The sequence below is a fragment of the Nerophis lumbriciformis genome, linkage group LG28 (genome assembly GCF_033978685.3).
Source record: "Nerophis lumbriciformis linkage group LG28, RoL_Nlum_v2.1, whole genome shotgun sequence".
NCBI classification, from domain to species: domain Eukaryota; kingdom Metazoa; phylum Chordata; class Actinopteri; order Syngnathiformes; family Syngnathidae; genus Nerophis; species Nerophis lumbriciformis.
The window spans coordinates 23411863-23427087 of record NC_084575.2 but is presented as its reverse complement, the minus strand read 5'-3'; the positions used below and the strand labels follow the sequence as shown (position 1 = coordinate 23427087).

Genomic DNA, 15225 nt, shown 5'->3' with positions numbered 1-15225 from the left:
TTGTCTCTTTTATCCGATTATTAATCGATTAATCGAAGTAATAATCAACAGATTAATCGATTATCAAATTAGTTGTTAGTTGCAGCCCTAGTCAGAACCCACCTGCGAATCCCCCGGTCTTACAATTTTTTTTCCAGGAGTGTATCCACCCTATGCTGCATGACTCCACCTTAAAACTGCATGATGTAATTTGCACCCAATAACCAGCATGCCAGTAAAACAACTAATGTGCACTGTATTAACAACTTCCTACCCTTTCCAACCTTTGTCTGCTTTCTGCTAACTCAACTCACCCTTTAAAGGAGCTTGATCCCAGTGAGCCTCAGAAGCAACTGGAGGATCAGAAGAGGGTAGGTACTTAGTTTGGTCTGTTTCTGGCCTCCCTCTTATGGACTGCTGACAACTCTGTCACACTGCTTTCACAGCATGGCACTTTCTCATGAATTATGTTGCGATACTGTATGAGACTGGACATGTACCTTTTGGCTCTCCTCTTTGTTGGACCATGTAGATGCACGGACTTACACCAAGACAATGCGCCTATTTCTTTCATGATCAGTGTGGCGGCCTTTCACCATCACTGACATCGGTCACAATTGTACATTTGAAAAACAGTTAACCATGTTAATTCTGTTTACCATTCATCCTAGGAACCTTTGCTATATGCAGTAGTCCCTCAATTTGAGTTTAATTGGTTGTGATTAATTGAAAACAATATAATTTGTGCTTGCCCCCCCCCCCCATCCTTTTTGAAAAGAAAATCAAACTTTTAGATAATATTGTATAAAAACAATACAAGAGAATGTACTACAAACAACTATATTCAGTGTCGCCTGCGAGCTGCTTCTCTATATTTTTGTTTGAATATTAATTTTAACATTCTGATCTGGCGTCAGACTCATTTTGCTGCAGTACAGGTGCAGAATAACAATGTTATGCTCAAATTGCTTCGCCAAGTTGGCTTCACACTCAGTCATATTTTCAATTATTTATTTATTTTTTAATTCAATTTAACAATTACCCAAGAGACTTTTTTGTCAAAATGCTCTTAAGTTAATTTTTCATTTTCATTAATTTTTTTATTTCAGGCAATGACATGAAAAATAATAAAAACAAATAAAGTACAAAGTTGACAACAATATAATAATAATATAAATCAGGGGTCACCAACGCGGGCACCAGGTAGCCCATAAGGACCAGATGAGTAGCCCGCTGGCCTGTTCTAAAAATAGCTCAAATAGCAGCACTTACCAGTGAGCTGCCTCTATTTTTTAAATTGTATTTATTTACTAGCAAGCTGGTCTCGCTTTGCTCGTCATTTTTAATTCTAAGAGAGACAAAACTCAAATAGAATTTGAAAATCCAAGAAAATATTTTAAAGACTTGGACTTGTTTAAATAAATTCATTTATTTTTTTTACTTTGCTTCTTATAACTTTCAGAAAGACAATTTTAGAGAAAAAATACAACCTTAAAAATAGTTTTAGGATTTTTAAACACATATACCTTTTTACCTTTTAAAATCATTCCTCTTTTTTCCTGACAATTTAAATCAATGTTCAAGTAAATGTATTATTTTTATTGTAAAGAATAATAAATACATTTTAATTTAATTCTTCATTTTAGCTTCTGTTTTTTCGACAAAGAATATTTGTGAAATATTTCTTCAAACTTATTATGATTAAAATTCAAAAAAATTGTTCTGGCAAATCTAGAAAATCTGTAGAATCCAATTTAAATCTTATTTCAAAGTATTTTGAATTTATTTTAAAATCTTTGTTCTGGAAAATCTAGAAGAAATAAAAATAGCTCAAATAGCAGCACTTACCAGTGAGCTGCTTCTATATTTTAAATTGTATTTATTTACTAGCAAGCTGGTCTCGCTTTGCTCGTCATTTTTAATTCTAAGAGAGACAAAACTTAAATAGAATTTGAAAATCCAAGAAAATATTTTAAAGACTTGGACTTGTTTAAATAAATTCATTTATTTTTTTACTTTGCTTCTTATAACTTTCAGAAAGACAATTTTAGAGAAAAAATACAACCTTAAAAATGATTTTAGGATTTTTAAACACAGATACCTTTTTACCTTTTAAAATCCTTCCTCTTCTTTCCTGACAATTTAAATCAATGTTCAAGTAAATTTATTTTTTTTATTGTAAAGAATAATAAATACATTTTAATTTAATTCTTCATTTTAGCTTCTGTTTTTTCGACAAAGAATATTTGTCGAAAAAATTTGTTTATTTCAAAGTATTTTGAATTTCTTTTAAAATTTTTGTTCTGGAAAATCTAGAAGAAATAATGATATGTCTTTGTTAGAAATATAGCTTGGTCCAATTTGATATATATTCTAACAAAGTGCAGATTGGATTTTAACCTATTGAAAACATGTCATCAAAATTCTGCCAGGCTTCCCACTAACTGACAAAGAAACAGATAACAGATTTGGTGTCCAGTTCAAAGTGTGACATGATTTATTAAAACAATTGAGAGTTGACTTTTGTATTTTACATGAGTTATTATTTGTACAAACATGGTGTAAAGTAATTCATGATTTGTTAAAAAATGTTAGTGGCTAGCTAGTTAAAATGGGATATTGTGATTTCACAAGACTGTCTTAGAAGTGATCATTTGAAAATGTTCAATTTGAAAAATGTGCACTTAGAGAAAATATAAAGTGTTGCATAATGATATTTATCTGTTTCTATATATATTTATTGTCATTAAGATGATCAGTGTTTCCACAAAGATACATATAATTAATTATTAATAATATAGAGTTAAAGGTAAATTGAGCAAATTGGCTATTTCTGGCAATTTATTTAAGTGTGTATCAAACTGGTAGCCCTTCGCATTAATCAGTACCCAAGAAGTAGCTCTTGGTTTCAAAATGGTTGGTGACCCCTGATATAAATGAATATAGTGCAAAAGGTAATGTATAGTATGTAATGCATGATTGTCCAGTTTTGCCTGAAAGGGAGTGAGGTACTCTAAAGTTGAGGAACCACTGTATACAGTGCATTTTGAAAGTAATCACAGCGCTCCACTTTTTCCACTTTTTTTTATGTTACAGCCTTAATCCAAAATGGAATAAATTCATTTTTGTCCTTAACATTCTACACGCAATACCCCATAATGACAATGTGAAAAAAAAAATTTTCAACAAATTTATTAAAAAATAAATACTCACGTACATAAGTATTCACAGCATTTGCTCAATACTTTGTTGGTGTATCGAGACCTCCTGGATGAAAACAAACGCTTTCCATCCAACCTGATAGAGCTTGAGAGGTGCTGGAAAGAGGAATGGGCAAAGATGAACACTACATTAAAAAACCTTTTCACATTGTCATTATGGTCGAATTTTGAGGACAAATTGATTAATTCCATTTTGGATTAAGGCTGTAACATAACAAAAGGGAGGAAAAAGTGATTCCGGATTAACTGTATCCTTGTGTCTTTACAAGATTCCTAACAGAGTTAACTACACACAAGTCATCTTTTTCTGGTAGGGAGAAGCTTTGCGACAGATTTTGGTGAACCGATACTATGGGAATGTCAAACCTGGTCAGAGGAGAGATAGCCACACGCCCTTCAGCAATGTTCCACTTTCTTCTGGAGCCCAGGGGAAACCTCCTACTGGTGGGTGTATTAATATATTATGTGTGAGTTACTGTTGTGCTGAGTGCTCAGCAAATTGCCATTTTACAAAATGTAAATAAATAAGACCAAGGAGATTAACAAAAACAGTTTAAGAAATTCTTAGAAAAAGTCTTTCATGGATATGATTGTGCTTTTTATGCATTATGTTGATCCCTCGGGGCCATTTTTTTGAGTCTGTGCATGGGCTCTGGATAAGGATACAGTCAGGGACTTGTAACTTTATAGCCTGCGACACAGCATTAAGAACAGATTCAGTTATGGTGTCATTATTAAAAAGAAAACATATTAAACATTTGTGCTTCACTCGAAAACCAACTTTATTCTAGCTTCAGGGCAACTATAGTAAACAAAGACCTACTGTACATATATGTTTCTTTCAGGCCTAGAGCTGTCAGACCAATAACTTTTTTTAATTCAGATTAATCACGCTTTTGAATTTTGAATATTCGCGATGATCACAGTTGACAACATTGTCGCTGGTACTAGTCAATTCGATGTCGTCCATGTACTGAATAGTTGCTTGGTTCAAGATTCTCGTGTGAAGACAGATTTTTGAGTAAGAGGTGTCTCTTTCCTGCTGACAGTTTCGACTGACACGTCAGCCTTTGTCAGAGCAGTTGTAGCTCCCTGGTGTGACGTGTCTTAAAAACAGCTTACCGGGCCAAGAAACTTTATTTTGAAAGTTCCCTGATCCAGCCATATCTGTTCTTTGCCCTGGCGTCGCCGATAAAGGAAAGCGTCCCAGGTGGTTGGAAGCATACATGCCCCCTCCTCCCTGTTGATAGTGCTAGCCCCTCGCCTCCTGATTTTCCTTGTCGTCTTGATCAATCTCTTGTATTTATTATTACCTTTCCCTTGTTCCAAGTCCATGATGGGATTGTTCCATTTGCAATGGTCTGTTTTGGCTGATTTTCTGTTTTCTTGTTCTGCCGTTTGTTTTCTGGTCAACTTTTTGACTTTGCGGGGGGTAAAAAAACATAAAAATGCACGCCAGAGTGAGAGGTCTTGCATGTGTTTTGGTTTTCTTTTTTCAAGTGCTGATAGTTTGTCCTCTCCAATAATTTACCCCATGATTTGCACAGGTTTTCGTCGACGACATCACATTTTTCGTCCTGTGTTGTTGTATCTTTCGGGTGTTGTGGATTATTGTATGGTTTTACTGCTGTTTATTTGAAATGTCTTCATAGTGCTTCGTGTGAATTCTCTTAATCCTCTGATGTATGGTAGTGTGAAGTGTCAGCCGAAACTGTCAGCAAGTAAGAGACACCTCTTGCTCAAAAAATCTTGAACCTATTTATTAATCCATCCATCCATCCATCTTCTTCCGCTTATCCGAGGTCGGGTGGCGGGGGCAGCAGCTTAAGCAGGGAAGCCCAGACTTCCCTCTCCCCAGCCACTTCGTCCAGCTCCTCCCGGGGGATCCCGAGGCGTTCCCAGGCCAGCCGGGAGACATAGTCTTCCCAACGTGTCCTGGGTCTTCCCCGTGGCCTCCTACCGGTCGGACGTGCCCGAAACACCTCCCGAGGGAGGCGTTCGGGTGGCATCCTGACCAGATGCCCGAACCACCTCATCTGGCTCCTCTCGATGTGGAGGAGCAGCGGCTTTACTTTGAGCTCCCCCCGGATGACAGAGCTTCTCACCCTATCTCTAAGGGAGAGCCCCGCCACCCGGCGGAGGAAACTCATTTCGGCCCAAAGCTCATGACCATAGGTGAGGATGGGAACGTAGATCGACCAGTAAATCGAGAGCTTTGCCTTCTGGCTCAGCTCCTTCTTCACCACAACGGATCGATACAGCGTCCGCATTACTGAACACGCCGCACCGATCCGCCTGTCAATCTCACGATCCACTCTTCCCTCACTCGTGAACAAGACTCCGAGGTACTTGAACTCCTCCACTTGGGGCAAGATCTCCTCCCCAACCCGGAGATGGCACTCCACCTTTTTCCGGGCGAGAACCATGGACTCGGATTTGGAGGTGCTGATTCCCATCGCAGTCGCTTCACACTCTGCTGCGAACCGATCCAGTGAGAGCTGAAGATCTTGGCCAGATGAAGCCATCAGGACCACATCATCTGCAAAAAGCAGAGACCCAATCCTGCAGCCACCAAACCAGATACCCTCAACGCCTTGACTGCGCCTAGAAATTCTGTCCATAAAGGTTATGAACAGAATCAGTGACAAAGGGCAGCCCTGGCGGAGTCCAACCCTCACTGGAACGGGTCCGACTTACTGCCGGCAATGCGGACCAAGCTCTGACACTGATTATATTACCTATTTATTAAGACAACATGATAAACGCAATTGTTGTGCAAGTAGTGTTCTTGCTACCAGCTGCCCCTGTTTTGCCTTTAGATGTTGATTGTTTTTCAGGATAAGATCATTAATTGCTGCTATATTTGGTCAGAGTTTCAATCAACCAAAGTTTATTTATATAGGCCTTAATCACAATTGCCTCGAAGGGCTGCACAAACCACAATGACGTGCTCTAATCTGAACCCACATCCGGGCAAAGAAAAACAAAAAAACGGAAATGGGAACAAAGCAGAAACCTTGGAAAAGGGCAGCAGATGTGGGGACCTCCTGCTGGGTGACCGGCTGCAATGGATGCCAAGTGGGTACAGTTATTGAATTATTGATGATAATGTGAGAGTCCAGTCCAATGGAAGCTTAGCAGGAGGTTGTATGGGGATTTTCTTGCATGTACGCAAGTCTGCAACGCAGAGAGGTCACCGACCAGTGCAATCGAAGAACGATCCACCCCAAGTCAAGACTTATTGGTAATGTGAGAGTCCAGTCCATTGGAAGGCCTGTAGAGGGTCGCAGGGGGATGGTCTTGCATGTGCACAAGTAGGCAATGCAGAGACGTCACCAACTAATGCACAGAGGAGTGGTCCGCTCTGGGTCAGGACTTGGAAGAGCTGGCGCCTTCTTCCGACAGGCACCTCCATAGGGATTATCCGTGGCCACCTGGTAACCTCTCCATGCAGGAGAGGGAGGCAAGGAAGAGACGCGGCAGGTCAACTGTTTTAAAACATCCATCCATTTTCTACCGCTTATTCCCTTTGGGGTCGCGGGGGGCGCTGGAGCCTATCTCAGCTACAATCGGGCGGAAGGCGGGGTACACCCTGGACAAGTCGCCATCTCATCGACTGTTTTAAAACAGTCTATTTTAAAAGCTAGAGTATACAGATGAGTTTTGAGGTGGGACTTACAGTAAATACTTCTACTGAGGTAGCATTTGTAACTGTTTCTGGTAAGGCATTCCAGAGTGCTGGAGCCCAAATAGAAAACTAGAGCCTGCAGACTTTTTTTGGGCTGTGGGAATCACTAATAAGCTGTCCACTCTTCTTTTTTTACTGGCTTATGCATTGACCTGATCACTGACCCACGTCTTTCAGGTAACCGTCTGCGGTTACGGAGCATGTGCGCTCAAAATAATGGGATGGCTATGATCTTTTCGGGAGACAAACCTTCGAGGCTTTGATGCTAGGCTTGCTATTCAGTGTGTACTTTTCGTTGACCATCTCTGCTTTGAGTTTGTTCCTGTTTACGGTGTGGGCCGACGCTTGAGATTAATTTTTTGAGTACTTGATTCTGCGTGATTACATGGAGACTAGTTTGTTATGCACTGTACAACAACCAAGACGGGCAATTTTTGTCGCAAAAGGAATCATACCAAAAGTGGGGCGTCCAAAAACAGAGGTTGGTATTTTCCTAACTTGATCATGATCGACATACTCTGATAAAATGCATTACTAACTTTATTCCAACTCATAGCTCTGTGTCTCATCAGGGATTTGACTCATGGTTCAACTCAATCGCAGCTATGCAAAGAGACAAACAAGATCTTTGAACTCTTTTGAGGTCATGGATGCCCTGGTTTTGTTGAAAGCCGACCGACTGGTCTCCCTCTGCATAGCCTAGTGTGTGTTGTTGCCAGGCGACCGCAGCACCAAGCTCTGTCTAGAAAGGGCTGTGTTGTTGATTCAGTTGCCCGTCCAGCCAGTGATGGCTCTTCTGGGCGCTATTATATCAGCACTGCTTGCCAGCATACCTCTGTGGATTAAAGTCACTCATTGTTATGCTGCATCATGTCTGTAATAATCAAAATGTATCCTAGGCCTCCTTGTATATCTCACGAGACCCATAAGTACACTTTAGCAAATAGAACTCATTATTACATTGTGGTTTACACATTTTGCCGTTTGAATTTTTAAGATATTGTGTTTGAGTAGAATAGTTTGTCATGCCAGATTGTGAGATAAGAAAATGTTATGTTTTAGTTGTTCATTGTTGTTTTGATAAATAAATAAATGGTCGTTTTCACTATTTCCCTTATTATTTCTATAATCTCTTTTTTGGCCACTTCAGCCTTTAGACCCACCCACAGCACAGAGACAGCTCTGTTCAAGGTGACAAATGATATCCGCCTGAACACAGACTGAAGCAAAGTCTCAATCTTAGTTCTGCTAGACCTGAGCGCTGCTTTTGATACAGTTGACCATGGTATCTTATTACAGAGGTTCAAAAACTGGATAGGAATATCTGGTACTGCTCTTAACTTGTTCAAATCCTACCTCGATCACAGGAAGTACTTTGTTGAAATTGGTAAAATGTGTCTCTGACCAAATGGCTATGACCTGTGGGGTTCCTCACGGGTCAATTAATGATCCCCTATTGTTCAACTTGTACATGCTGCCACTAGGTCAGCTGATACGCAGCTACAATGTGTCCTACCACAGGTATACAAATGACACTCAGATCTATGTGTCACTGACGGCAGGTCAACTGCGGCCTTTTGATTTACTTTGTCACTGCGTCAAAATAAAACTAATTTGTATACTCTAGCCATTAAATAGACCCCTTTTTAGACCAGTTGATCTGCCGTCTCTCTTTTCTGCTCTGCCTCCCTCTCCTGCGTGGAGAGGTTATCAAGTGACCACTAATCAGCCTCCACGGAGGACGCGCTAGCCGTTCCAAGTCGGAACTCGGGGTGGACCACTCTTCTGTGCATCAGTTGGTGACGTCTCTGCGCTGCTGACTTGTCTCCATTCAAAATGATCCCCTGTTGGCCTCCCAATGGACTGGTCTTTCACATTATGAAGTCAGGACCCGGGGTGGACCACTCCTTATGCATCAGTCTGTGACGTCTCGGCGTCGTGACTTGTCTACATGCAAGAGAATCCCTTGCTGGCCCCACTATGGACTGGACTCTCATTTTACTAAGCATATCCACTCGGCATCCATTGCACCGGTCACCCTTTCCCTGATGTAGGATCTGAGCCGAGGATGTCATTGTGGCTTGTGCAGCCCTTTGAGACATTTGTGATTAAGGGCTATATAAGTAAACTTTGACTAAATGATTGATCGAACAAATCAGTGTGTGGATGTAAAACCGTTTTCTTCAGCTAAACTGAAATCATTGTCTGTGGCCCACAGAATCAAAGACTATTACTGTTCACCATTAAACCCTCTCCCAGAAACCTAATAATCAGGTTACAATTCTATTGGTAATAATGCATTCAGACTTGAACTTTAGCAGACTCAATAAATCGATAACATCCGCAGTTCTTTACCACCTAAAAAACATTGCCAAAATCAAATAAACAGTGGCTGAAGCAGACTTGGAAAGAATAATCCATGCCTTTGTCTGGAAAAGGTTAGACTTCTGTAAAGGCCTTCTCTAAACCAGCTGTAAAGCAGCAGCAGTACATTCAGAATGCTATTGCTCGAGTCCTGACTAGAACCAGGAAAAAGGACCATGTTAGTCCAGTACTTAGGTTGCTGCACTGGTTTCCTGTTGCTCAGAGAATAGACTTTAAAACACCTCTGCTTATGTACAAGTCTCGTGCCGAAATACATCTCTGACATGTTAGAACCATGTGAACCATGTCGGGCTCTGAGAACCTCAGGGAGTGGTCTTCTGCTGGTGCCAAGAGTCAGGACTAAACATGGTGAGGCTGTGTTCCAGTTTTATGCTTCTAAAATCTAGAATTGTTGTCTAGATGATGTTAGACAGGCCTCAATGTTGGTAATGTTCAAATCCAGGCTCAAAACACTTTTATTTAATCGTGCAAATTACAGCTGAAAGTATTTTATTTACATGGTTTGATATCAATTGAATTATTAATAGCATGATGATTTTATTTTTATTTTTGATTTGATTTGCCTTCTTGTATTTTCAAGCATCCGTGAAGCACTTTGAATTGCCTTGCCTTGCCATGTACAGTATGTTTGCTTTGTCAAGTGTATCCAATCAGTCTAACTGATTATCCGTGTGCGTGTGCGACTGCAGTTGTCAGTTCCGGGGTTGGCGGTCGAGGAGAACTGAGTTTGGCGGAGGTCCAATGCCATCTCGATAAAGAGGGGGCTTCCGATCTGGTTATTGACCTCATCATGAATGCTACCAGCGATCGGATCTTCCAAGAGAGCATCCTGCTTGCCATTGCACTGTTGGAGGGCGGGAACACGGTCATCCAGGTGAGCAGAGGTTACTGGGTTGTGTGGGACGGCTTATGGCAGGGGTCGGCAACCCGCGGCTCCGGAGCCGCATGCGGCTCTTTGATCACTCTGATGCGGCTCAGCAGCTTACTTGCTGAACCCCCCAATTTTCCCGTGAGACTTCCGGATTTCAGTGCCTCTCACAGAAAACTCTCGGGATTAACATTCACCGATTTTCACCCTTACGGCTATAATAAGGTCGTGCCATGATGGTGCAACATTTGGCGCCCTCTACAATATGTATTAACAGCGTGCCAGCCCAACACATGTTAAACAATATACATCTTTTGCTTGAACATGTATGTGACAGCAAGGCATACTTGGTCAACAGCCACACAGGTTGCACTGACGGTGGTCATATAAAACAACTTTAACACTCTTACTAATAATGCGCCACACTTTGAACCAAAACCAAACAAGAATGACAAACACATTTCGGGAGAACATCTGCACCTTAACACAACATAAACACAACAGAACAAACACCCAGAATCCCATGCAGCCCTGACTCTTCCGGGCTACATTATACAGCCCTGCTACCACCAAACCCCGCCTCCACCCCAACCCTGCTCCCTCACACATCAAACCCCCCCCCCCCCCCCCCCCCCCCCTCCCCCGTGCGTCGGTTGAGGTGGGCGGTAGAGTTAGGGCTGCATGGGATTCTGGGTATTTGTCCTGTTGTGTTTATGTTGTGTTACTGTGCAGATGTTCTCCCGAAATGTGTTTGTCATTCTTGTTTGGTGTGGGTTCACAGTGTGGTGCATTATTAGTAAGAGTATTAAAGTTTGTTTTTTTTATACCGCCACCGTCAGTGTGAGCTGTATGGTTGTTGACCAAGTATGCCTTGCTGTTGCCTACGTGAGCTAAGCGCGGAAGCCCCATACAACGTGTGGCTGATTAGCCACGCTGACCGTAGTGGGTGCTACATACTGTACTATCACGGCACGCATGACGATGACAAGCGCCATTAAATAAGAACCCGCGTGCCGCACCAGCTTTCAAATTCCACATAAAAGTTTGGGCAGCGTGTCTGAAACACCTAGTTGTACATAGCACAAAGCAAAAAAAAAATTCATATGCAGTGTTATTTCATTTAAAATTTAAAAACATTTTTGCGGCTCCCATTGTTTTCTATAAATTGCGAAACTGGTCAAAATGGCTCTCTGACTGGTAAAGGTTGCCGACCCCTGGCTTATGGGAAGCATGATTGAGGTTCAGCACTTGCACATCCCAGCCTGTAGTTACGATGGGGTTTCTAAGTGTGTTCTCCAGAGAAGCATGCAGAATGTCAACAAGTAGATGTTATCCACAAGTTTTGAACTGTAGTGTCAAGAATTCTAGTTATTGCCCTGCAACATCAACACTGTCAATCACCGAGAAAAAATTAAGCGACTTCTGTTAAATGGGCCTTCCAAATATTTCAAAGTGTGCACTTTTTGACATGGAGAGGACTTGGACGTGTTTGAACTTGTTTGAAAAATGTTGTGAGTTTAGTCCTCAGGAGGTAAGAAAGGCCAGTCATTAGTGAGTGCTTCTTCCCGTCAGAGTGTAAATGCAACTGCGGATTTTCATCTTTGCAAGTAGATGTAGAGAACGGGAGCTTGTGTGCTCTTTTGTGTTGTCTCGCACAAATCGATGTGTTGCGCAACAGGCTCTTATTTGCATAGTAGCATTACCTGGCAAGGTCTGACTTCCCCGTGAGTACACAAAGGCGCTCACATGACTCAAGTTACATAAGCTGCTGCCTGCCCAAGGAGGTGACGCCAGGAGCTCGGGCCGCCTCACATTCCAACCGGATTCTTAAACGGGTCATACTTTGCTGGTGGAAAGAGAGGCAACGACAGGCCCAGCCTTTTGGGGTTGTCGGGATAGACCCAGGAGATCAATGAGAGCTCTGCTGCCACTTGAGGGATTGACATAAAGTCCTGCTGAGCACAGATTAATCTTTTTGACTTTATGCCTGTGCGCTAAGGTCAGAGAACAAAGAGTCACTGTGCTCCACAGAATATTGCCTGTGGCATGCATTTTGTCTTTTTTTTATATGAGGCAGTTGTAAACATTTACAATAGGGATGATACCATCCAGGTTTTATACTGCCGATTGCCATACCGATCTTTCGGGAGTGAGATTGACCGATACCAATACCGATCACATGTATTAACTGTACATTTTTTCCATTGATTCATGGTGAGTGCTATTGACAGTTTAACAATATTAAACACTATTTAAACTAGTTCCTGATCCTTATATTTCATACAATTGTTTGATCAAAACAAAGTCAACAATACATAAAAGCTAAACAAAATCAATAGATACTCTCAATTACTACCAATGTTCCCTCTATTTTTTTTAGATTTGTTTCTAATATAAGTGATTTGGTACACTTACAATGAAAATAACAAAAACACTGTTTTTCATGAGCAACTAGTATTGTATGTCTGGGTGAGGATCCTGCTTTGGAAAGAATGTGTACCCCTTTCAGAGATCACATTTAGTTAAAGGGGAACATTATCACAATTTCAGAAGGGTTAAAACCATTAAAAATCAGTTCCCAGTGGCTTATTTATTAAGTTTTTTTCAAAATTTTACCCATCACGCAATATCCCTAAAAAAAGCTTCATAGTGCCTGATTTTAACCATCGTTATATACACCCGTCCATTTTCCTGTGACGTCACATAGTGATGCCAACACAAACAAACATGGCGCATAGAACAGCAAGCTATAGGGACATTAGCTCGGATTCAGACTCGGATTTCAGCGGCTTAAGCGATTCAACAGATTACGCATGTATTGAAACGGATGGTTGTAGTGTGGAGGCAGGTAGCGAAAACGAAATTGAAGAAGAAACTGAAGCTATTGAGCCATATCGGTTTGAACCGTATGCAAGCGAAAACGACGAAAAAGACACGACAGCCAGCGACACGGGAGAAAGCGAGGACGAATTCGGCGATCGCCTTCTAACCAACGATTGGTATGTGTTTGTTTGGCATTAAAGGAAACTAACAACTATGAACTAGGTTTACAGCATATGAAATACATTTGGCAACAACATGCACTTTGAGAGTGCAGACAGCCCAATTTTCATCAATTAATATATTCTGTAGACATACCCTCATCCGCTCTCTTTTCCTGAAAGCTGATCTGTCCAGTTTTGGAGTTGATGTCAGCAGGCCAGGGAAGCTAGGGTCGATATTCTTCTCTTGATCATCTTCGGTGGCATAAGGGACGGTGTGAGCCAAGACATCCGGTGTGAGCCAAGACATCTCGTCAGCGGGAACAAACTGCCGCCATTGCTTGCCGTGCTACCGAGGTCCTTTGTCCCTGAATTGCTCACACACTCCGGCAGATTCAATGGGGGTCTGGCGGCAGATTTCTTTGACTTTATCGTTGGAAATGCATCTGCTTTGAGTGTCGCAGGATATCCACACATTCTTGCCATCTCTGTCGTAGCATAGCTTTCGTCGGTAAAGTGTGCGGAACAAACGTCCAATTTCTTGCCACTTTCGCATCTTTGGGCCACTGGTGCAACTTGAATCCGTCCCTGTTCGTGTTGTTACACCCTCCGACAACACACCGACGAGGCATGATGTCTCCAAGGTACGGAAAACAGTCGAAAAAACGGAAAATAACAGAGCTGATTTGACTCGGTGTTTGAGAAAATGGCGGATTGCTTCCCGATGTGACGCCACGTTGTGACGTCATCGCTCCGAGAGCGAATATTAGAAAGGCGTTTAATTCGCCAAAATTCACCCATTTAGAGTTCGGAAATCGGTTAAAAAAATATATGGTCTTTTTTCTGCAACATCAAGGTATATATTGACGCTTACATAGGTCTGGTGATAATGTTCCCCTTTAAGAAACTAGAAAATGCTGGTTATTATTAATAATTTAGGGGAGCGGCCATACACAATGTGGCCACACACTGTGTATGGCGATAATTAGCCGCTTCTCAAAAATAAATAGGGTCAGTCAGACGGGATCGTGTTTGTGATCAGTATTAAGACATAAATCGGCAATGGCTTATCAAATACATCTTCACGAAAATCGACCACTACCAATATTTTAGTTTTAGATGATACAGGAATAACTTTGGCTTATGAGTTTCCAATTTTATTGTTAGCTTTTTGGAAATGTAGTAGGTTGTCATTGTTTGACATAAGTCCTCATTGGCTATAGTGCGGGGACAAGTGAGCTTTGTAGAAAGATCGTGTTTAGTCCGGAGTGAATTTGCAACACATCAGCAGATGCATCACATTTCCCTGTCTTACATAAGTTGCCTTGCCCCGTTTTTTAGGACAGAAGGCTTCTTGTTGTCCAAATGAAAAACAAGACCAAAACATGCCTATTGAGTTCTCCAAGGAGACTGTTTATTTGCTTTTGGAATAGTCCAGGCTCACAGCCATGACAACACATTTCGCGTGGAAAATAAAGACCAAAGAGAATATTATGTGATGAAATTGCCCTGGGTCACATGCAGAATCCTGGACTAGCTGGACTTGATAAGGCAACATGAAGATGCGTCATTGCATATTCAAAGAAATGAGGCTGCCTGACTGTGTATAAGTGAGCTCTTGCCTGAGGGGTCGCTTGCACGGGTCAGGAAATTTCCCTATATCCACAGTTGTGGTCATATGTTTACGTACAGTTCATGTATACTGTTTTTGTTGTTTTTAAAATCCTTTAAAGTTTAACTATTTGTCCCTAAAAATGTGACTACAATAAAATAAATTGTTGAAAGCCCAGTATTAATATCACATTCATACTCATAATAAGAGTATGTAAACTTCTGTCCACAAATTATTATCCCGCTACCTTATGTCAATTAGACATGTCTGCGGGAATTTTGCAAACCCAACATTAATACTTAATAACAACTGCAATTGTGCGCTCCATTTGTCATTTTCAGCTTACAACCTTTGGAGCTTTTAACAGTGTCAGTCTGGTCTTCCATGAGTTGTGGTATCCAATCTCACTTAGAGTAGTTGGCTAATCTAGTTACACTGTCACCTCGGTTTTTGTAAGTACAGTAGTATCTCAATTTACAAGCTTAATTAGT

The 15225-nt window shown here is 41.3% G+C and overlaps 1 protein-coding gene across 10 annotated transcripts in view; it reads left to right on the top strand.

Moving 5' to 3' along the window:
* itpr1b (inositol 1,4,5-trisphosphate receptor, type 1b) overlaps nucleotides 1-15225 on the top strand; it is a 254529-nt gene that overhangs the window by 123036 nt on the left and 116268 nt on the right. For 7 of the 10 annotated variants that reach the window (XM_061923933.2, XM_072916599.1, XM_061923928.2 and 4 more), the window contains 3 exons: nucleotides 303-350; nucleotides 3515-3644; nucleotides 9963-10147. In XM_061923933.2, coding sequence (XP_061779917.2) covers nucleotides 303-350; nucleotides 3515-3644; nucleotides 9963-10147 — 363 coding nt within the window. The remainder of the gene's footprint in view (nucleotides 1-302; nucleotides 351-3514; nucleotides 3645-9962; nucleotides 10148-15225) is intronic. The other 3 variants (XM_061923930.2, XM_061923934.2, XM_061923932.2) reach the window with 1 other exon arrangement.